At 33.2% G+C, this 24,621-nt stretch overlaps 1 protein-coding gene across 7 annotated transcripts in view; it reads left to right on the forward strand.

Moving 5' to 3' along the window:
- DLG1 (discs large MAGUK scaffold protein 1) overlaps window positions 1-24,621 on the forward strand; it is a 270,885-nt gene that overhangs the window by 78,570 nt on the left and 167,694 nt on the right. For 5 of the 7 annotated variants that reach the window (XM_060150350.1, XM_060150351.1, XM_060150347.1 and 2 more), the window contains exon 5: window positions 9,564-9,728. In XM_060150350.1, coding sequence (XP_060006333.1) covers window positions 9,564-9,728 — 165 coding nt within the window. Of the gene's footprint in view, window positions 1-9,563; window positions 9,729-19,487; window positions 19,869-24,621 lie in introns of those variants that run through there. The other 2 variants (XM_060150352.1, XM_060150353.1) reach the window with 2 other exon arrangements.

A 24,621-nucleotide genomic window follows, 5' to 3' on the forward strand; every position in this document is an offset into this window, starting at 1 on the left:
TAGATGTCTTATTGTTTGTTCCCAAGTTAGTTCTGTAGTGGTCAGAGAATAAATTCTTTATGATTTTAGTCCTTTTAAATTTGTGACTTGTTTTATGATCTAACACATGTCCTATCTAGGCAAACATATCATGTACAACAAAAAGAATATATTTTCTTCAGTTGTTGAGCATAGCGAGCTATAAATATCAGTTAGATCAAGATGGTTGATAGTTTAGATTGTCTGTTTACTGACATTTGTATAGTTCTATCAATTCATGATAAAGGAGTTTAAATCTCTTACCAAGATTGTGGAATTGTCTGTTTCTCCCTTTAATTATTTTGTTTTTGCTTGTGTATGTTAAGGCTCTTGATTAGGTGCACACATTTATGGTTGTTTTATCTCCTGGTGAATTAAATTTTTATCATTTTGAAATCTCTTTTTCTTTAGGTAATGCTCTTTTTCTCGAAGTCTGTTTTATCAGATATAAGTGTAGCCACTCCAGTTTTCTTATGCTTACAATTTATAGGATATATCTTTTTTCATTCATATACTTTCACCCTATCTCTGTCTTTATGTATAAAGTACATCTCTTGCCTTTTTATCCATTCTGATAAACTCTACTTAGTGTTTAGGTCTATTTACATTTACTATAATTATCAATAAGATTAGATTAACATCTGCTTTTTATTTTTTATTAAAAATTTTTTTTTCATCTTTATACCCTCTCTCTTAGGCTTCTTTGTTCTCCTTGTCTCCTTTTGGGTTATTTGAATATTTTTAAGTACTCCCTTTTAATTTAACTACTGTTGGCGTCTTAGCTTTCTTTGCCAAGAACATGGTATACCTTTGTATTTGGTGAAGTTGGACATTTGGATACTTTAGATTTATTAATTCCTAGGCATACCTTTTTTGCTTCTGTTGTAAATGTAGTCTTTTATTTCATTATAGCATCTGATTGATTGCTTTTAGTTTAAATCCGGGGTCAGCAAATGTTCCTGTAAAGAATCACATAGAATTTGCCTTGGCACTTCAGGGCCTTTTGTGTGGTTCCATATAAATTTTAGGATTATGTATTCTAGTTCTGTTGGTATTTTGATAGGGATTGTATTGACTCCGTAGAATGCTTTGGATGGTGTGGACATTTTAACAATATTTTTCTGATTCAAGAACATGGAATATCTTTCTGTTTCTTTGTATCATCTTCAGTTTCCTTCATCAGTATTTTACAGTTTTCACAGTATAGGTCTTTCATCTCCTTGGTTAAGTTTATTCCTAGGTATTTTATTTTATTTTTTTGATGCAATTTCAAGTGGTATTGTTTTCTTTCTCTTTCTGATAGTTCATTATTAGTGTATAGAAAAGCAACAGACTTCTGTGTATTAATCTTGTATTCCTGCAAATTTACTTAATTCATTTATCCTAATAGTTTTTGCATGGAAACTTTAGGGTTTTCTGTATATAGTTTCATGCCATCTGCAGATAGTGACAGTTTTAGTTCTTCCCTTTCTATTTGGATGCCTGGTATTTCTTTTTCTTGTCTGGTTGCTGTGGCTAGGACTTCCAGTACTATGTTAAATAGCAGTGATGAGAGTGGACATTCTTGTCTTGTTCCTGATTTTAGAGGAAAGGCTTTCAGCTTTTCACTGTTGAGTATGATTTTAGCTGTGGGTTTATCATAAATGGCCTTTATTATGTTGAGATATATTCTCTCTATATCCACTTTGTTGGGAGTTTTTATCATAAATGGACGTTGAATTTTGTCAGATGCTTTCTCTGCGATTATTGAGATGATCATGTGATTTTTTAATTTATCCTTCCTTTTGTTAATGTGGTGTATCACACTGATTCATTTGCGAATATTGAACCACCCTTGCATCCCTGGAATAAATTCCACTTGATCATGCTGTATGATTCGTTTTATATATTGTTGAAATTGGTTTGCTAATATTTTGTTAAGGATTTTTGCACCTATATTTATCAGAGATAATTGCCCTTCCCTTCTGGCCTGAGAGGTTTCTGCAGAAAAATCAGCTGATAGCCTGATTCTTTGTTTTTTTATGCTGCGTTTAGAATTCTCTCTTTAATTTTTGCCAATTTAATTATGATATGTCTTGACGTGAGTTTGTTTGGGTTCATCTTTTCAGGACCCTCTGTACTCCTCATACCTGGATATCTGTTTCCTTCTTCAGGTTTGGGAAATTTTCTGTCATAATTTCATCAAATACGTTTTCGACCCCCTTCTCTCCCGCTTCTCCTTCTGTGCCTTTTGTAATGTGAATGTTGGTACATTTGGTGTTGTCCTAGAGATCCCTTAAACAGTTCTCATTTTTTTTGTTTTTCTTTTTGCTGTTCTGATTGGGTGATGTCCATTATTCTGTCATCCAGATCACTTATCTGTTTTCCTGTATCGCCTAGTCTGCTGTTAATTCCTTCTAGTGTGTTTTTTGTTTCAGTTATTCTTCAGTCTGACTGGTTCGTTTTTATATTTTCTAGATTAAAGACAGTAGAAGGCTTTATACTAAGGATACAAGCCTTAAAAACATTAAAAAGATGGGGAAATGTATTTAGAATGCTCTTATTACAATCATTTTAAAATGCTCTTATTACAGTCATTTTAAAATCCCCCTCCTCCTTTATCCCTACTCTCTCATTCCCATTTTGTAATTATTTTCTAGTTTAGGTGTTAGATAAGTTATGCTTGGACCACAGTAGGAGGCTTAGTTTTATGCATTCTAACTATTAACAGTGTTTATATGAAATTTTATGTTAAAATTATTTTGAAAATATGTTGAGATCAACCTTTAGGTAGTAAGAAATACAAATGAATGTTGCTGTGCAATGTAATAGAGGGCCTGGAAAGCTACTTGGAAATGCTTTCTCAAATAATAATTGTAACCAAAGAAATCCCTTTTTTAAATCACTAATAAGTAATAGAATTTTCCTTTTGGTAACTGTATTTTGTTTTATTAGGCTTTCTTAAAGGTGCCAAGTACAAGGGAACTCAGAAAATTAAGAGTTTCTACTGGCTAGAGATGAAACAATTTCAGCATCAAAAAGGACATTTTTAGTGGATGTAAAGCAATCATATATGTGTAGTCCATCATTTTATAATAATTTTTAAATTAAAGTATTCACATACCATAACACTTAACCTTTTAAAGCTGTACAGTTCTGTATACAAGGCTGTGCAACCATCACCACTAATTAATTCCAGAACATTTTTGTCACACCCCAAAGAAGCTCCATACCCACAGCACTTGATTCCCATTTTCCCTCTACCCCATCCTTGGAAAACACTAATCTACCTTCTGGTTCTGTGAATTTGCCTATTCTGAACATATGTTCATATAAATGGAATTATACAGTATGTGGCCTTTTGCATCTGGCTTCTTTCACTTAGCATAATGTAATCAAAGCTCCATGTTGTAGGATGTATAAATACTTAATTCCTTTTTTATATTTGAATAATATTTCAGTATATGAATATACCACATTTTGTTTATTCATTCATAAATTGATATACATTTGGATTGTTTCCACTTTGGGGCTGTTATGAAGTGTGATGCTATGAACATTTGTGTACAGGTTTTTGTGTGGATGCATGTTTTCAGTTCTGTTGGATATATACCTAGGAGTGGAATTGCTCAGTCATATGGTAACTCTTTTTACCTTTTGAGGAACTGCCAAACTGCTTTCTAGGGTGCCTGTACCATTTTACATTCCTTCCAGCACTGTTTGAGGATTCCTATATCTTGACATCCTTACCAACATATGTTTTGCCCGTCTTTTTGATTATAGCCATCCTGGTAGCTGTGAAGTAATATCTCATTGTGGTTTTGATTTGCATTTTTGCAATGACTAATGATGTTGAACATCTTTTCATGTGCTTATTGGCCAATAGTGTATCGTCTTTGGAGAAATGTCTGTAAATCCTTTGCCCATTTTAAAATTGGGTTGTCTTTTTATTGTTGAGTTGAAAGACTTTCTTATGTATTCTGGGTATTTATCAGATACTTACCTTATGTACTGTTTGTGAATAGCTTTATCAAATATATAATTTGCAAATATTTTCTCCCATTCTGTGGGTTATCTTTTTGCCTTTTTGATAATGTCCTTTGATGATCAAAATTTTTTTCATTTGTATGAAGGCAGATTTATGTTTTTCCCCCCCACTTTGGTTGCTTATTGGCTAATACAAGGTCAAAAGATTTGCACTTATGTTTTCTTCTAAGACGTTTATAGTTTTAGCTCTTATATTTAGGTGTTGATCCATTTTGAGAAAAGAGGTCTAATTTAACTCCTTTGCATCCAGATGTTTGAGCATCATTTGTTGAAAAGATGTTCTTTTCTCATTAAGTTCTCTTGGCACTCATGTTGAAAATCAGTTGACCATAATCTAAGGATACATTTTTGGACTCTTAATTCTATTATTATATTGCTCTGTGTCTATCCTTATGCCAGTATGACAATCTTGATTCATGTAGCTTTGAAGGAAGTTTTGAAATCGGGAAGTGTGAGTCCTCCATTTTCTTCTTCTGTTTCAAAACTGTTTCGACTATTCTGGGTCCTTTGCAGCTCTTTATGAGTATTAGGGTCAGCTTGTCAATTTCTGAAGAAAGCCAGATGGCATTTTGATCGGAATTGCATTGATTGATATATAAAAACCTCCTAATTGCTTTAGGAGGATGATAGGGAACCAGTTTTTTATCTGTCTTGAAAACTAGTAGATAAAATGACATGTTATTCATGTGTGAATCATACCAATAGGTAACCAAATAGTAAGTGAAGAGACTTACTCTTTTTATACATATATCTTTTAATAAATAAAAAGGAATAATAGAATTAGATTGTCATCACTTTGCAACCATCATTGAATGAATTGATTCAGGCATTGAGTATCAAGAGCTCCTAACATCACAAAAAGATGTAACCAAGACATTATGTGCTTCTTGATAGAAGAACATAGTACCATCTATAGTCTTGCCAAAGGATTGAACGTGAGACTGATCAAGCTATTACATTTAGCTGCCAATTTGCAGGAAGTACAGAAGCCAAGGGAGCACACTGAATGGTCCCATGAATATGAAGTGATTATACTGGGGACCCTACAGGTTAAATGCCTTGAGTTTCTCAGTAATTATAAGGAGTAAAAAGGGATCAGGGGGCAACATACATTAAAGATACATAAAAGACATAAAATTTTTAGTGATTTCTTTCTTTACTTTTCAGAATGAACCATTTCTTGTTTTAAATCTTTTCATACCCCCCAAATTGCATATGGATATGCTTCATGGATACGCTTCACATACACATATTGCATGTGCATATAATGTTAATTCATACGTACACATATATAAATACACTATTGCTTTGTTTTAAAATGTTCAAGTTGTGTGTGTTAGCTTTGAAACATGCTTTCCTCATTCAGTAATTGTGTCTTCATCTTTTTCTGTTAGAATAAGTAGCTTTTTACCCAATTTAACTTCCACATAACATTTCCTAGGATGACTGTACCATAATTTTTTTAAAAAATCTATTGAAAGGCAGCTTGTTTCCAGTTTTTCTTTATTCCAGACTGTACTATAGGGAATATCCTTCCACATGTATCTCTCTTTAAAGTACATACTAAGTTGTGGAGTATCCTTAAAGTTTGAAAACATGGTATCAAGTTTCCTTCCTTATAGTATATCTACTACTAAGGTATAAGAATACTTAAATTTTGCTTTCACTCAATTGAGCATATAACCTGTTAAGTTTTGTAAGTATGTCTATGTTAATTTCAGCCTTACTCAGGATAAAGTTAGTGAATTCTTTTCATTGGTTTTGAAAATAATTGAAGTCTACATGTAAAACCAGGTTTCTTATATCATGTTAAATTAACTGATGTTGATGTGGGCCTGATTGTTGTTTTCCATGTAATTGTACCATTTCACAGAAGGATGTTGTTTAAAAAGTGATGCTGGAAGTTGTGTAATAACTTTCAGCAAATTCATAGCTAAGTTTTTAAAAATATATTTTACAATGTACATGTTTGTCTATATACAACAAATATCTATGCTCCTCACTGATGCTATATCTTCTAAGATTAATTCCTAGAGGTGGAATTACTGGAGGAATAGAAACATTTTCAGGACTTTTGAAACATTTCGCCAGACTGCCCACCAGAAAAAGACCTCTGCCAGGAATGTGATGATTTATGCCCATTTCTCTGAATGTTGGCACTGTAATTCTTACTTACTAAAAAAGTTGAGCATGTTTTTCCTATAAGTTTACTGACCCATTTGTATGCCTTTTATGAGTATCCCTTTATTAATCTTTACTGACTCTTTTTTTCAATGATTTCTAAAAGCCAGCTTATAGTGGCTAATAATCGTGTTTATTGTTAGAAACATTTGTTTTCTATTGTACCTTTTTTGTGTCTTTTCATTATATGTGTGTTTAATTTGGGGGGGGGGTGTAGTATCTAAGTTTGTTTTGTTTTTGTGTATGTGCATACACATTCCCAGCCTGATTTGAGAAACATGCACTTTTATTTTCTCCCAGTTCCTATAATTAGGATTTCCTTTACTTTTATGTATGGTGTGAGGTAGATTTGGTTTTCTACGTGCGTGAGCATGCAAGAGAGAGAAAGAAACAAGTATTCTTTTATAGGTAAAAGAAAAATACTGTTATCTAGTAATTAATTTTCAATTAGAATTTGAAAAGGCTGACTTTTTTTTTTGGTACAAGTTAATTGAATAAGAAGACCAGACTTAATTAGCTGAACAACTTTGGCTTTTTATGTTGACTTCACTTAAACAGCTGTATCTTTAGAGACACAGTGTTCAGCTAACATTGGGTAAAAAATGGACAAATCAGTATTCAGGTTTCTTTTTCACCTAGCTTTGAAGTCTTATTTGTATTTATTTTTTTATTGTGGTAAAAATACACATAACATAAAATTTACCACCTTAACCATTTTTGAGTTTGCAGTTCAGTGGTATTAAATGCATCCACATTGTTGAGCAGCCATTACCACCATCCGTCCCCATAACGTTTAGTGTAGTAAAACTGAAATTCTGTGCCTATTGAACAGTAACTCAGAATTCTCTCCTCCCACCAGCCCATGATAGCCACCATTCTACTTTCTGTCTTTATGATTTTGACTACTCTAAGTACCTCATGTAAGTTCAATCATACAGTATTTGTCTTTTTGAGACTGGTTTACTTCACTTAGCGTACTGTCTGCAAGGTTCATCCATGTTGTAACATATAGCAGAATTTCCTTCCTTAAAGGCTGAATAATATTCCATTTTGTGTGTGTGTGTGTGTGTGTGTGTGTGTGTATACACACATATATATACACCTCATTTTGCTTATCTATCTATCCATTGATAGATACTTGGGTTTCTTCCATGTTTTACCTACTGTGAATAATGCTACTATGAACACTGGTGTACAAATATTTCTTCAAGACCCTGCTTTCAGTTCTTTTGGGTATATGTCCAGAAGTGGAATTCTTGAATCATATGGTAATTGTATTTTCAATTTTTGAGGAACCACCATACCATTTTCTGCAATGGCTGGACTATTTTACATTCCCACCAATAGTGCACAAGTGTTCCAATTTCTCTACATCCTTACCAACACTTGTTTTCTGCTTTTTTTTTTAACCAGTCTTTCTTTTCTTTAATAATTTTTTTATTGAAGTATAGTTGATTTACAGTGTTGTGTTAATTACTGCTATACAGCAAAGCAATTTAGTTATAAGTATATATGTATACATTCTTTTTTATTTATATTCTTTTCCATTATGGTTTATCATAGGATATTGAATATAGTTCTCTGTGTTAATACAGTAGGTCCTTGGCTTTTTTTAATAGTAGCCATTCCAGTGGTTGTGAGGTGGTACCTCGAGTTTTGATTTGCATTTCTGTAATGATTAGTGATGTTGAGCATCTTTTCATGTGCTTACTGGCTATTTGTATATATTCTTTGGAGTTCTTTGCCCATTTTTGAATTGAGTTGTTTAGTTTTTTGTTGAATTTTAGGAATTTTCTGTATATTCTGGGTATTAATCCCTTATCAGATATGTGATTTGTAAATATTTTCTCCCATTCTGTGGGTTGCCTTTTTACTCTGTGATTAGAGTCATTTGATGCACAAAATTTTTCAATTTTTATGAAGTCAGATTTGTTCCTTCTTTTGTTACTTCTGCCTTTGGTGTCATATCCAAAAACTCATAGCCAAACGCAATGTCTTAAAGCTTTTCCTCTAAGAGTTTTATTGTTTTAGGTCTTACATTTAAGTCCTTGATCCACCTTGAGTTAATTTTCGTATATGGTATTAGGTAAGGGCCCAACTTCATTCTTTTATGTGTGGATATCCAGTTTTTGCAGCACGATTTGTTGTAAAAGCTGTCTTTCCCTATTGAATGGTCTTGGCACCCTTGTGAAAAATAATTTTTGTATGTGAGGGTTTATTTCTGGACTCTCTCTTTCATTCTATTGGTCTGTATGTCTGTCTTTATGCGAGTACCAAACTGTTTTGATTACTGTAGCTTTGTAGTAAGTTTTGAAATGAGAAAGAGTGAGTCCTTCAGCTTTGTTCTTTTTTTTCATGGTGATTTTGACTATTTGAATCCCTTGAGATCCAAATGAATTTTAGGATGGGTTTTTCTGTTTTGCAAAAAATGTCATTGGGATTTTGATAGGAATCGGATTAAATCTGTAAATTGCTTTAAGTAGTATTGACATCTTACCAATATTAAATCTTCAACCTATGAACATGGGATGTGTTTCCATTTATTTCTGTTGTCTTTAACTTTTTTTTTCAGCAGGTCTTTTCATTGCACAAGTCTTTCACCTTAATTATTGCACAAGTCTTTGTAGTTTTCATTGCACAAGTCTTTCACCTTATTTTTTTTGATGCTGTTGTAAATGGAACTGTTTTTGTAATTTTCAGGTTGTGTATAAAATGCAACTGTTTGTGTATAGAAATGCAACTGATTTTTGTGTGTCAGCTTTTGTAGGATACAAAGCAGTATATCATACTGCTTTGCTACATTCAGTAGTTCTAACAGCTTTTTTGCTGAGTGTTTATTGATATAAGACAGAGATAATATTACTTCCTTTCTAAGTGGATACCTTTTATTGTTTCTTCTTGCCTAATTGTTCTGGCTACGACTTCCGGTACCATGCTGAACAGAGGTGGTAAAACTGATCCAAATTAAACACAGTTTACATCCAAATTTTCCCCTGAAGTTGCAAGCCTTCAACACACTCCAGAGTTCCAAAATTACATCAGACAGATTATGCCTCTGTAATTATTGTTTAGGTGGGGCAACAGATTCCTGGTGTTTCCTACTCTGCCATCTTTCCAGAGTCTGACTTATTTTTAATAATCAGATAAGTTTATTAAAATATTGGCATGACTTTAAAATGGAGAACCATTTCTCTCAGACTTTATGTATTAAACTGTAAAAGACACTTTTCATTTAGTTAAATATTATGATTTGGGTAGTTATGAAAATCATGATTTGGATTGAACACATGTTGCTTTTCAGAGCTTCCTCATATTTAATAATTTGCTGTACGTTACAGAAATACCGGTATCAGGATGAAGATACACCTCCTCAAGAGCACATTTCCCCACAAATCACTAATGAGGTGATAGGTCCGGAATTGGTTCATGTCTCAGAGAAGAACCTGTCAGAAATTGAAAATGTCCATGGATTTGTTTCTCACTCTCATATTTCACCAATAAAGGTAAGATAGTAACTTTATTTTGTTGCTATGAATTATTTATTACTTTTGTTACTAATGTAGCTCATGCTTAGAGAGAACTATTTTTTCATGTAGGATTTTCCCCCCTTGATGTTTCTGGTTTTGTAATTATAAGGAATTTCATAGTATTTGTTAGCATTCTAAAAACATTTTTAAAAATATATATTATAAATGAATTTTATTCAGTGATAACGATCTTTAAGCCTAAAAGTTCTCATGAAGGAAGTAACTATTATATTTCAAATACCCACATCAAAATATCTTTAAACTTTAAAAAAATATATTAGTAAGTACAGAAAAAGAGCATTAACAGTATCTTTGAAGTCCAGTGTGTGACTTTACCTGACCCCATCACCTTGTCTCTCCCCTCAGAAATAACCACAGTCCTGGTTTCACATATTTAGATTTCTAAACAATATATTGTTTCTTTTGCCTGTTTTGGTTTTTATATAATTGGCATTATACTGTGTCTACTCTCAACTTGCAGTTTTTGGTCAACATTATATGCCTGAGATTCATTATCTTCACTGCTCTAGAGTTTTCTATTTTATGAATATACTATAATTTACCTTACTTTTGATGGATGTTAAGTTATTTTTGGATTATTACTAGTATTAAAAATGCTGTTAAAATCGTAGGTTATGTATACACATCTTTGTGGATAACACCAGATTATTTTCAAAAGGTTCTATAATTTACATTTTCAGCAGCAGTATGTAACAGTTTTAATTGATCTATATTCTCATCAATATTTGGTATTGTTATTTTTGCCATTGTTTTGGGTTTGAAGTAGTATCTTACTGTGATTTTAATGTGCATTTCACTGTTTGATAATATTGATCATTCAGGTTTCCTATTCTGTGACATACCCTCTCAAGATTTTTTTTCATTTTTGTAACGGGTTGTTCTTTTTACTGATTTGTGCAAGTTCTTTATATATTCCGGATACTAATCCTTTGTTAGTTGTATGTATCGTGTATAAGGATCATTTCTTACTTGTAAACCTTGAAGTGGGTTTTGTAATTCTCTTTGAGGGATGATTTCATATTACTGGTTAATTGTAATGGATTATATAGTACCAGTCAGATTTCAGTTAATAGTTTTTCTAGGTATTTGCCCATTTCATACTTACTTCGAAATATTCTCAACATCCTATTATTTTATGTTTAGGTGTAGCCCCTTTTTCATTCCTAGTATTGTTTATTTGTGCTTTTTATCCTCTTGATCCTTCTTGCCAAAGGATGATCAATTTCAAAGAACCATGTCTTTTAATAGAGAACAGACTGGTGGTTACCAAGGGCGAGGGGGTTGACGGAGGGATGGAATGGGAGTTTGGGATTAGCAGATGTAAACTTTTATATATAGAATGGATAAACAACAAGGTCCCACTGTATAGCACAGAGAACTATATATCCTATGGTAAACCATAATGGAAAAGAGTATTAAAAATGTATATATATATAACTGAATCACTCTGCTGTACAGCAGTATTTAACACAACATTGTAAATCAACTATACTTAATAAGAAAAAAAATGTCTAAAAAAACCCTCTCCTGTGCCCCTCCCCCATGTGCTGTCACCTCCATCCCCTCTCATACACACATAAACATGAATATATACACGTTTATGCAATATGTAAATGTGTGGATAGCCTACATATCAATCAAAGATTGCGTTTGGCCAAGGCAATCTGATCTTACTTTGGGACGCTAAATGAGAGATACACATGGGAAAAAAAATCAGTTGTCTATTAGTGACAGAGACAGTTTTCATTTTATCTTTTCCCCTTTCTCCTCTTATCATTATTATTTTATTTTCTTCTGCTTTCTTTGAGTTTATTCTGTTTGGGATTTTTCCCCTAGTTTCTCAAGTTGGTTACTTAACTGCATTATCAGCCTTTTCTAACGGTATTTGAATTTGTAAATTTTCCTTTAAATACACTTTAGCTGTAACCCACAGGTTTAATATGAAATGTTTATCATAATTCAAACTTTTTTTCTTACTTTCATTATTATTTTTTTCTTTGCCCCATGAGTTATTTAAAAGTATGTTTCTTAATTTTAAACATACGAGACATTTATTCCAACATGTCTTCTTTTAGATTTTATTTTCTCATCTCGTTTTTCCTTCTTCTTAGCTTGGAAGCTGTTCTGTTTCTCTTCCTTTAATGGTTATCCTAGAAATTTTTTTTTTTTTTTAGAAATTCTAATATACATATTTCGCTTACAAAAATTTAGACTCAATATATATCTTTTACCCTCATTTTGAACAACATAAGAACCTTAGAACACTTGAATTCTAAGCACTCCCTCCTGCTTTATATGCTGTTCTTATCAGTCTATGCCTATTTTCTCTTGACTGAATTAATAAAGCCTATTTCTTACTTCAGTCGAAAAACCTTCCCAGGTATGTATAATTCTTTTGTTTCTGATATTTTGAATTTTTGATGTTTATGATTGTTACAAATTATCCAAAGCCAATTTGCACACACCCAACTCCTCAGTCTTTTGGTGGTTGTTTGGTAGTTCTGTGTGTATGCAGATTCTGACACAGGCAGACATTTAAACAGACAGTGAGCCACATAACATATTGTATATAGCCTCTTTAAATGTGATGAAGCCTCAACTTTTTTTTGTTGCATAAAATGCTCACTCTAGGCAAATAAAACAATATTCCAGAGACCAAGATTTTGTTACCCAGAATTTCCAGACATCTTAGGTATTAAACCTTAAGGTGCCATCTCTAAAGGTATAAGCCTCTTCAGAGTCTTTCTTTCCCTTATGCAAGGGTGGATTGTGTCTAATTTAGCCAATCCATATAACTGAAATACAATGGATTTCACCAATGAAAGCCCACTTCATTCATTATGATAATTGGCAAACTTTTGGTGTTGATCAAAGATTAACATAACAAAAATCTTATAGCAGCCATTTACTTTATAATTAAATGTTAGCTGACCAGTCTAGGAATGTTAATTCCTGATTAGGACAACTGACTGTCCATAGTAATGGTTCTCAGTTGTGGTGGGATATCGGAACCACCTAAAAAGGTTTTAAAATTTATATCTGAGTGCCATCTCAGAGATTGTGATTTAACTGGTCTGGGGTATAGTCTGGCTTTGGAGAGTTTTACAGGTTCTCCAGGTGTTTCTAGGGGATAGCCACTGTTGAGAAGTAATGCACTAGAACCTAGCTTAATTGAACCACCATACACATATTTCTTTACTGTCTGTCTTGAAGTATTTTAAAGTAAATTTCTGACATCTCTTTATTTAATCCTCACTCTGCAGTGAGACTTAAGTGTTTCTAGTTATTGAGTGAGAAAGCATTATTACTTTTTGAAGATTCTCACTTGCTTCCTTAATTTGACTCTTTTTCCCTTGATTTTCTTACCATAAGAGAATTAAGTGAATTTTGCCTGATTCTTTTGGTATCTGCTTTAAAAATGCTCTTGTCCTTTGCATACAGTTAATTATTACATGTTAAAGGATTATGTCTCCCATAGCATTTTTCCCCCCGAGGGCTTTTTAAAGACAAATTTGACGGAGACTTATTTAAAGGAGTATGTTATTGAGATTAAAATATCCTTTTACTAACAGTTATAAAACACATCTTTTTCAGTTTATCTTTTCTGCAATTGACATACATCTTATAGTTGCTGGTGTTATACTATTGCCTTAGTGCAGTGGCAGTTTGAGTATTTGTATGCAAATCTTTGACAAATTTTGAAAATCAAAAATCAAGAAATCAAGAAAGTACTAGCCTCAAAGCATCTTAGTATACTGTGGTAATAATTCAGCTGGTCTCAGTGAAAAGCAGCTGGATCTATCCATCCTTACATGGCATTCTCTTGCTCCTTTTCATTTTGTTTTCTTTTATTAGATATTAACAGCATCAGTCTCTGAAACAGTTATAAATATAAGTTTCTGATGCAAATAGGTAGAGCAGTTGGGTATCATCATCGTATTCCCCCTTTGGCTTGCTGGCTCTCTGATTAGGATTTTCATTTCCAGTAGAAGAAATTATCTACTCCTTCATCTGTTTCTAAATCATACTTTACATCTTACTTTTTTAAATGTGAGTTTTTTCCTATTATAAACTTGTTTTACACATTTTCCCATGTTAAATTTTTTTAAAACTTGATACGTAACATTACATAGTATATTGGTACCTTAACTTGCTGAACACTTCTGGTCTTCGCTATTTGTTATTTCCATTTTTACTAGGTTTTGTAAAGAAGGCTGCAGTGAATCATCTTGTGGCATAAAAAGTATGTTTAGTTGTTTTCTTAGGATGGATTTCCAGAAGTCAAATTACTGGGTCAGAAATCTTGATAGGCTGGACTTTTGACAAACTATATTCTGATACAATTGTAATTTAAGAATTATTAAAGCTGCCCCATTTGGGGTATTTCTTCCTGCTTCTCCTATCTCATGCATAGATTAAAATTTGAGGAGTGAGCATAGGATTGGGGTAGTGTAATAGCAGAATGGTTAGGATTACTTTAACTTTCTGCTAGAGAACCAAATTTTTAAAAAATAACTTTGTTTTGACATAAGAAGGCAAGTTTTAATGTTTTTAAAATTTTTTCAAATAACTGCAAATGTTTTAGGAAGCTCAACAATGGAATATATGTTATTTAAAATATAAATAAGATTAGCAGTCTTTTTTTAGAAACAAAAAAGCTAATATAAGGAACTTTTCCACTTTTATAGTATTGTGGTTTGGAATGAAGCAAGTAACTGTTGTACTGTACATAGAACTCAGTATATGAATTATTATTTTTGTAATTTGAAAAATTATCTTTGAATAGTAGCAGTTTGCTGAGTAGAATGTAAATTAGGCACTGCTTTGTTCTTCACAGTTCTTATAAAAGCTAATAGAAAAATAAGATTAATAGATGATTGCTTTAAAAATCAACATAATATTAGTTTTGTTTATCAAATAACATGCATTTAGCATTTATTAAACATCTATGTTAGTAAGTTTGTTAGGCTTCAGTGACTGGTATTTTTTATGGAGAGATAGTTATAACACGGTATGATGTAACATGAAAAAATAAAGAGAAGTTAAATTCTTGAAGTATTGTAAAAAAACAAAGTTGATATTTGGACAAGGTGTTGAAGGATGTATACAATATGCTAATTCAGAGGAGAAGGCAGTTACTGGAGAAAATAAGTACAGTAGGAGAGTGATAGTCTGAAGAGACTAAAAATGCAGAAAAGTTCATTATATTGTAGTTGATGTTTAGGATGGTTGTTAGGAAATGAGGACAAGGTGTGAAGGACCTTGATCCTGAGCTGATGAGTGGGCTTATGAAGGGTTTGCCACCATGAAACATGCTGTGAAATAATCTGTCAGGATCTTGTAGTGCTAGTGCTGATTCTCATTACTGAAGTAATGAATGAAATAAGATAGTGATTGAAAGTTACTTTATTCAGGCCTTAGCATAAAACGTAAAAGTAACTATGATTTGGACTTCCCTGGCATCCAGTGGTTAAGACTCCGTGCTTCCACTGCAGGGGGCACGGGTTTGATCCCTGGTCAGGGATCTAAGATTCTGTATGCCACGTGGCACAGCCAAAAAAAATAGTTTTTTAAAAAAGTAATTATGATTTAAGACTCTAAAAGGGAAAGTTTCTTGCCAGTGCTAGACAGTTTCAAGAAAGAAATTGGTAATATAATGGTGAAAAACTGTAATGTGGAAGAAAAGGACAGACACAGTGGGTAAATTCTTGTGGTATATGAAAATCTTTAAAAGTAAGCTTCAATTTTAAACAGTTCTAAATATAGTAGTATGGTACTAATAAGAACAGTGTCAAGATTCCTAAAACTGAAAATGATCTAAGAATTAGGAAAAATGGTCAGAACAGTAAATTGAACAAGTAAACAAAACCTCAGCCTTTTTCAAAATAGATTTAAATCTAGATGAAATGACAAGGGTGACATGGCTTAGTGCGGGATATTGCAATGGTCATTGAATAAAAGAGTTCATATTTTGCTTTTGTCTTCAATGACGGAAAATTATGTTTAATATGTGCAAAGTAAATGTAGTTACAAGGGGCTTGAAATTGAAGACAGAACAGGGTATGTGAACAGATAATTATTATAAATAAGTGTATCTTCTAGCCTGGACACATTTTATCCACTAGTACTGAGAATACTATCAAATGAAATCACCAGCAGCAATCGGTAGTTTTTCAAATATTGTGAGAAATGGAGGTAGCAGAAGAATGGCTATAAGCAAACATATGCCTGTTGAACTAAATGCTACAGGAAGAGAATCTTTCCTATTTTGAGTGCATACTGAGTGCTTTGTTGAAGTCAACTTTGTTTTTACAACTCTGGAATATATTAAAATACTTTTGAATTTTATCTTTTTTGGATGACCCTGGAGTACTAAGTTGAGCACACAGTTTGCATACAATTTAACCACTAGATGGCGCTCATACAGAAGCGATTTGTATATATATGATCACTTTTTTCTAGATAAATAACAAATCTATGTTATCAATCTTCTTAGTCTTGTCTTAGTACAGCTGCATGTTTTGAAATTTAATAGGCCGTATTATAAAGATAAAAAGGTAAGGAAAATGCTTGTTGCATTTACAGTACATTGGCTTTGTGGTTACTTAGTAATTTTTTTCCTAATATTTTAGAGTTTCAATATTGTTTTTCCTCTCATCCTTCAACCTTTTAAAAATTTTCACTAAAATTACTTAATCATTGCCTTTGTTACTATACCTGAAGACTTCTGGGCTTATTTGCAAGTTTGGAAAAGGGTACAAATAATTGAGGGCCTATCCTATATAAATTTTTGAACTGTCTTTACTTCCATTTAATGTTATAAAATAAACATTTCTAACAGTCATAAATTTTTCATAATCATATTTAAAGTATGTAATCACTAAATGGATGTACTTAGTTTACTTATGCTTTCTCTTACTGTTTATAGAGTTCTGCTATAGATAATATTATTATCATTCTGTGAAAAAGAAAAACTGTACAGAAAAAAGAATGTTAGGTGCAGAGTATTGCTCAGTGGTAGAGTAATTGACTGCAGAAAAAAAATGTCCATTCTTTATATATCATATTAAAATCTTAATAGTGTTCTTTTTGATGATTTAAACGTTGTGTAGTATTTTTAAAAATTCACTATTTTAAATAGACTTTCCAGGTTCTATAATGAATTTAAATTTTGGTTTAACGGAATAGAGCTTATATTTCCAATATGTGACACGGGTATGGTTATTCTAAAGCAGAGATCAGTGAGGAGTTGGTTGCCTCTGCTTCCCAATCAAATCATATGAAACCAATTGTGATTTAGGTACATATATGGTTTTGTATGTGTGTATTGACTGTTGTGCAGTCGATGAGGTGATCCTAGATTTCCGTAGCTCAGGTAATGGGACATTTTCATAAAAAAGCCTTTCTCAAAACTCAAAGTTGTTTTCTTGATGTCAGTCGATTTGAATAGGAAATTTATATATTGAGAAGTATTTCTTCTCTGTACTCGGGATATATGGGATGGAGCGTTCATCAACTTTCGATTGTTCCCAAGCTCTTTGGCTCTCTAGCATAAGAAATCATTGTATACGAATGCCTTACTGTTCCATCTGTGTTGGTACTGTTTGCAACTTGAGTAGGATATTTGCATTCAACATTCATTTTCAGTATCCTTATCCACGACTTCCCTGGTGGTCCAGTGGTTAAGAATCTGCCTTCCAGTGCAGGGGACGTGGGTTTGATCCCTGATTGGGGAACTAAGGTCCCACATGCCACAGGGCGACGAAGCCTGTGCACCACAACTACTGAGCCCATGCCCTCTGGAGCCCTCACGCGCTGGAGCCTGCATGCCGCAATTAGAGAGAAGCCTGCGCACTGCAACAAAGACCCAGTGCAGCCAAAATTTTTAAAATATCCTCATCCTTACAAATCCAGAGTAACAGAATCTGTATAAATTCTAAGGTTCCCCCTCCCACCCTGGCTTTCCATCATACAGATCAAGACACATATTTCGGGGTCAAACCAATTACTAGAGCATTTGTATAAACCACACTAATCAGTTCTTTATTAAGTATCTGGTCCATAGTAAAATTTATTTTTAGGAGGTTTTATTTTTTTTCTTTTAGAGAGGATTCTTAGTTCTCTGTCTACCCTTAGTGTTTTCCTCTAGTCCCCTACCCCCAAATAGATAAGATCAATCTGTGTAGGGCCATAAGGCTGCCAGCTACTGTCTGTACAGTTCTTGGGAAGAAGCAAACTTTGCTATAATCTGTCACAAAACATCTTACTTCCAGAAGTCCCACATGACTCTCAACCCTTCTTGGGCATGTGTTTGTATCTTAGAGACGGAATCATAGAGACAGTGTTCGCATCTTTTCTTGCCAAATCAGGATTTGCAGTAGTCCTAGAGGTTGTAGTTTGCCAATGCTACTTTCCAATAGACTGCATTTAGTTGGTGCTGGTAAGCAAAAGCAAGCAAGATTTTGTTGGTCCTCATTCATGGCTGAGGTTGGGGATTATGATGTACTTATATCAACTTAAAAATTGAATTACTCAACTATTAGTTATCAAGTAGCATTTTTATTCATATATTGTTTTTAATGGCGAAATGTTGTTTTATATACTAATGTAGCATAGTATTAAGAGGACAGACTTAGGAATCTGTGGTTCTCAAACTTGAGGGTGCTTAAGAGTCTCTTAGGGGGGCTTTTCAAAAATGAAAATTCCCAGATCTCCCTAACCCCTAAAAATTCTAATGGGAAGGGGATATCAGTCTGTATTTTTTTTAACCAGCACCCGAGGTGATTCTGAGGTGGACTACTGTGTTGAGAAACACAGACCTAGATATTAGATGTTAGAAAGTATCTATTTAGCAATCAAACAGTACTATTTTTTGAACCAGAGTATTATTTTATGTCATGTTGGATAAAATATGTTTTACTGGCTATAAAACAAAAAATTTATGTTTAATTCTTTTGCATTTTTACAAATTTATAACTTGGTAATCTTAATGTTTATAACATATGAGAGAGATGATGCTGATAATAGCACTTTTTTATTACAAAAGTCCCAGAAGCCAAATACTTATTTAGCTAATTATTCTGTTTCTGTCTTCAGACTCAGTTAATCAAAAAAACCAATATGTTAAATAAAATTATCAAGTTACATTCCAAATGGATTTCTCTCTGTCATTAGATCCTCAGAGTTTAATGTAGATAGTACCTTTTAAAACCTTAGTGCTATTTAATGTAAGTGCCTTCCTGATGTAGAAATTTATATGTGAATAGAAAGATTTCTTTAGTAAAATTGTTTTAAACAATCAGAACTGTTGGCAGAGAGAATCCTCTTGTATTTTTAAATTCAGTTCATATTTATAATTTATTTAAGCAGCGAAGATGCCATTGGATTTTACTTCAGACTGTGATTGAAACTTGGTAATCCAGGGTTTCTCCACCCAGTGCATTAAATCAGGCAGCCCCAAAGGGTCTTGGTAGTCCAGTGTTTATAACATCCTTCTTTACCTGCTAATCGACCTCACTTCCTGGATTTCAGTCCGTCTAGTTATCAGCTAACAAAAGAACAGCTTTTCCTGCAGACGCTGGTGAAAAAATAATCATGAGAAAGAAAACCACCTTATGTCGTCTTTTTTGTCTAGAAATATAAACTCAGCCATCATACAGCTAACAGGTACAGAGGGAAGATACAAGCTCTTTCATGGGAAGAAATTACAGAGAAAATGAGCATCATTTCTCAAGGTTTTTATTTTCCCTGATCTACAAGTGATGCTGCTGTAATTCTAGCTGCAGTTTTTACCGATCATTCACCACTCAGCAGCTGGTAGAGAAGTAAGACTGCTTGGCAACCACCTGCAGGGCTGCAGAGATGAATTACATTTTCGGGAACAACACACTTCTGTACTCTCGCGCCAGTCGAGGAGGCAATACTAGCTCTAGCCATGGCTCAGTAGGCCCAAAGCAGAAACACTGGGCGAAAAAGGGCTCATCAGATGAACTGCAAGCTGAGCCAGAACCTTCACGCTGGCAGCAGATAGTTGCATTTTTCACTCGAAGACACAGCTTTATTGACTGCATCTCGGTAGCCACCAGCTCCACCCAGGTAACATACCACTTGTTGAAATTATTTTCGGTTCATGTTGCTTTGCAAAAATGTATTAGTATAGATTTCTTATTATTAAAACACAGTCTTATGCCCTGAAACCTTGGATACGCAGAAATGTATGTTTTCAGTCCATCTATGCAGGTCTTTAGCGTGAAAGGGGAAACAAAAATATTTTCCCTTTTGCTCTTATGTAATGCCAAACAAAACAGTCTCAGATTCTGTTGAATGACTTCTCTAAAAATATAAAGCCATTCATACATAAATTAAAATGTAAATTAATAATGCTTGTCTCCTTATTTTCAGATTGTGTTAAACGCTATAAAGTATGATGTTTGACCAAAGAAAATACCTGTTTGTATAGCTTTTATATGTCATTAGATAACCTCAGGAGGTTGTTATAGTAAAGAAACAGAAGATAATTTGAAATATTTTTATTTTCTAGTGTTTTGAGTATAGATTAAACTGAATACAGTTGGCTATTGTATATACTAATATCTTAAAATTATTACATTATGGTTTATTCAAGGGATTTAATGAATCCTTCCATTTCTATAAATATATTATCTAGGGTTAATTGGAAAGCAGTAAACTTGTGTAATTACATGATTATAGGAATATTTTATCAAATATTCAATTGACAGTGTAAAGAGCTGAGCAAATACTAAAAGTCCTCAAATTTTAAAAAAAAATCACATAAAACCACTTCTTTTTGAGGAGTGAGTATTAAAAATATAAGGAAAATATAAAGTTAATCATAATTTGAGTGAAATACCTATTATTTGGTATTAAAGGAGGGTTGGGGGAATATTTTCATTTTAAAACATGTTTTTAATAGATATTCAACTTCAGTAAAAATGAAAGCATAAAAATTAGTCTAATTTAAAAAACAAGGTGAGAATGCTTTTGTCCTTTAAATTTAAATATATACACATACCTTAGGGCCTTTTAAAAATAAATTCCTTTAAAACCATCTTTTTTTTTTTTTTTTTTAGTAATTAGAAGCAGCACAGTAAGTATAAAGTAACTGTCAACAGCTTCTTCTTGTTTTTGGTTACTAGAATTTTCTTTCAATAGTTTTTATTTTTAAGTAATGTCATATTTCTTAAGTAAAAATATTCTTGTTTTTTCTTAGATGTTTGAGAGGAATGGAATTACTGGGCTAGGGAGAGTCATTAATAGTTTTTATGTAGGCAGTGAGATTACTTATAATCAAAACTTACTCAGAGGCAACGATTGATTTAACTCTTAGATTGAATACTGCCCCAAGAATTTAACTAACTTGATTTTGACTACAATTACATATACCAAAAAGGGACACAGAGACTAAAGCTTAGCATTGTTATTCATTCTGTGTTAGTATTAAGTGATATTTTTCCATTGTCAATAAGAAAGATCTGTTAAAAACGTCAAATACACACAACTATATGTATATACACAAACACAACCAATGATATATAATTCATCTTGTAAAAGGCATACAAATGAAAGACAAGCAAAATAGTTTACATATAAAACTACTGAAACTATGGAATTACATTATAGTTACTTAGGAGTTGGGCCAAAAAGTTGCTATTGTATTGCACTAAAATAGCCACAATTTTAATAAAAACTCTATTTGCAATTGATCCTACAAAGCCATTTAAAATTTTATCTTCCTCCCGTTTGGTTCAGATCACTTGTGTATACTGAAAAATTACTATTTTTCTTTCTTTCAGCCCTCTTTCTGTTACTTATTTTGTCTTTTTCATTATCTTTGTATTTCATATCTATAAATGTAGACTTTAGGTCAGAGTTTTAGCTTATATTTCCCCAGCTCTGGAGAACCAACATCATTTTGCATTCTATGTTATTTTTCTCACTAATGAGTTGGATATTTTATATATCCAAGTCTTTTGTTGTAACTCACTGGAATTCATTTTACAGGATCAAATATAATAGGACTGAGAAAGAATGTTAGGTGTATTTAAATTTTAGTTGATGCTAGGATACATTTTTCTGTTTCATTTACTGACTCATGGCTAGCAGTTTTATTTTGTAACATAAGAGGATTTTTATATTGTTAAAAACAAAGTAGATTAATGAAATTTTAGTTTATTGAGCATATGCTATATACCTATGAATATATATGTATGACAGTGTTTTGTTCTGTCAATGATAAATGGCAAAAGTGATTACCAGGTCTCCTGTTTCACTATTGTCAGAAATATTCTTTTCTAAGATTGGATAGCAAGATTAACTTTGAATCTAATTCCTTATAACTATGATGCATGGTACTTTTAGCAGTTTGGAGAGTTGTTATTAAATGCAGTTTTAGTAATTTGAAAGTCATTATATGATTTCATATCCCACCAAATAGCCTCTATAAATAAAAAATAAAATGTACTTTACAGATTCACTTAAATTGCTCATCTGTTTAAGATATTTGTGTTCACAACTAAGATTTTGTGTCAGATTCTACTGTAATATGTGGAACTTAGTAGGAAGTCATTAATATTTTTAAATGTTAGGGAAGCCAAGTGGTTATAAATTTCTGCAGGACCCCAGCTTCTAGGATGGGACTTGCCATGTAGTTGGTGCTCAGTAAATGTTTATGGAATTGATTGATTAATTACCATTTCAGTCACCTGAAACCTTGTTAGCTCATGGCCTTCCGAAATAATGGCACCTAACCTGAAACCTCTTGGGTACCTATATTTATTGGATTCACTCTATTGCCGTCATACGTGCCTTTGATTCTTCACAGTAGCCCATCTCTTCCTCCACTTCCCTTTTCTTCCCCTCCATTCTTCAGATTTTCTTCAAGCTGCACAAACCCCCCATGTACCTGATTTCCTCACCCCTTTGACTCTTTACCCATGATGATAACCATACAGCTTAAAGACTATGTCTAATTTTTGTCATTTGGCTGTATCCCAAAAGTTTACAATATGAGGTTTTATTGTTTGTTTTTAGTGTTAAACTAAGATGAGTTTCTTGTGAATTATTTTACTTTGGTGTAAGGTTTTCTATTTTGAGCTTCATACTACTTATGTTCTTAATTTTGAATAGTCATTATAATATAGAAAACGTGGGCTACTCATTGTCAAGCCCTCCTCAGTTCCTCACTTCAGCCTTCTTCCTGTTCTTGTATTTATGATCCTTTGATGCCAATCTGCCCTGTCCTGTTTAGTGATGCAGCTCTGTTAAATCCAAGACCAATTTTTATATTCAACAGGGCTTTAAAAAACTCTAGCACAATACTTCTAGACTTTGCTACTTGATTATCTCCTAAGTAAAAGCTTTTATCTACTTGGTGATGTCAATGTTTATTAACGAAAATAGTAGTCATATATAAACTTTGAACAGCTGTAATGTGGTAGGTCACTTCGGATGTATATTTGGCAATTGTTCCCATGTTTTGGATTACTTCAAAATCCCTATTGTGGGTCATTACAAATATTCAAATAGAATTTCCACCCTCCCCCAGATAATTGACATGCCAAATTAAGCTGAAAACAGCAAAATTCTCTTCCTAGGAGTGAATGGAACAGGCATAATGACTTATAATTGAAGCAGAACAATAAAATTTTAACAAGAGTGAATATTAGCCACATGAATTGAATAATATGCTTTTTAGAGGAAGAAACTCTGTCCTAAATTAAAATACAGGAAAACGCTGTTCAGATAGATGCCTACTGTTCAGATACCAGAAAAATAAATAGGCTAATTTGTATGAAAAGAATATGATTTGTCCTAAACAGGTACATTCTGGAGTAGAAAGGATTTAATTTTTAGAGCTATGCCTTGGTTATATTGTCCCCAAATGAAGATAATAGCATCAACTTCATTGAGTTAATTGTATTAAATGATTAAATGCATGTAACACTTAGAAGAGTGCCTGGAAGCTATTATTATTATTTTATTTTTATATTGCTTAATTTTAATAGTCTTCAACAAATTCAAATTAGATAATTAGGAATTACAGTATCTAGGATGGTGCAGTTCATTCAGACATTCAGTAAATAGTGTTGACTGAATAAGTTCCTGTGAGTGCAGGCTGTACAGTTTTTAAAGAACCACATATCTCAACACCTTCAATTGCAGGATATAAAGGAGGGACCCCAAAGAGCACTTCAAATTCTTGGTGAGACACCAATTTCCTGACCTTGCTTTCCCGCCCAACACCCCTTCTGCAAATGCTAAACCAGTCACAAGCAGACAACTAAATTTAACTGATTATCCACCTTTTACCAAGCATACCATCAGGACATCTTAATCACTAAAAAAAGTTGAAGCCTTGGGGCTTCCCAGGTGGCGCAGTGGTTGAGAGTCCGCCTGCCGATGCAGGGGACACGGGTTCGTGCCCCAGTCTGGGAAGATCCCACATGCCACGGAACAGCTGGGCCCATGAGCCATGGCCGCTGAGCCTGCGCGTCCGGAGCCTGTGCTCCGCAACGGGAGAGGCCACAGCAGTGAGAGGCCCACGTACCACAAAAAAAAAAAAAAAAAGTTGAAGCCTTTCAGATCACCTTCACTTAATTTCCTTATCTCTGTTTGACTCTGGTATATCTCCAGTATGTTTTAAACTCCCATTTATCTGTGACCTCCCAATTTCTTTCACTCTGCCCTTTGGAACTCCCAGTTCGTGATCAGCAAAATTTCCTTTTTCCTCAAACTCTTCTGTGATGGTTCATCTCACCTTTTTTTCTCTCATAGAAAACTGGTGTTCCCCCGAGAGTACTGTTTTTTCTTTACCCCTCACAAAAAGTGG

Source organism: Lagenorhynchus albirostris, chromosome 5 (assembly GCF_949774975.1).
Source record: "Lagenorhynchus albirostris chromosome 5, mLagAlb1.1, whole genome shotgun sequence".
Classification (NCBI taxonomy): domain Eukaryota; kingdom Metazoa; phylum Chordata; class Mammalia; order Artiodactyla; family Delphinidae; genus Lagenorhynchus; species Lagenorhynchus albirostris.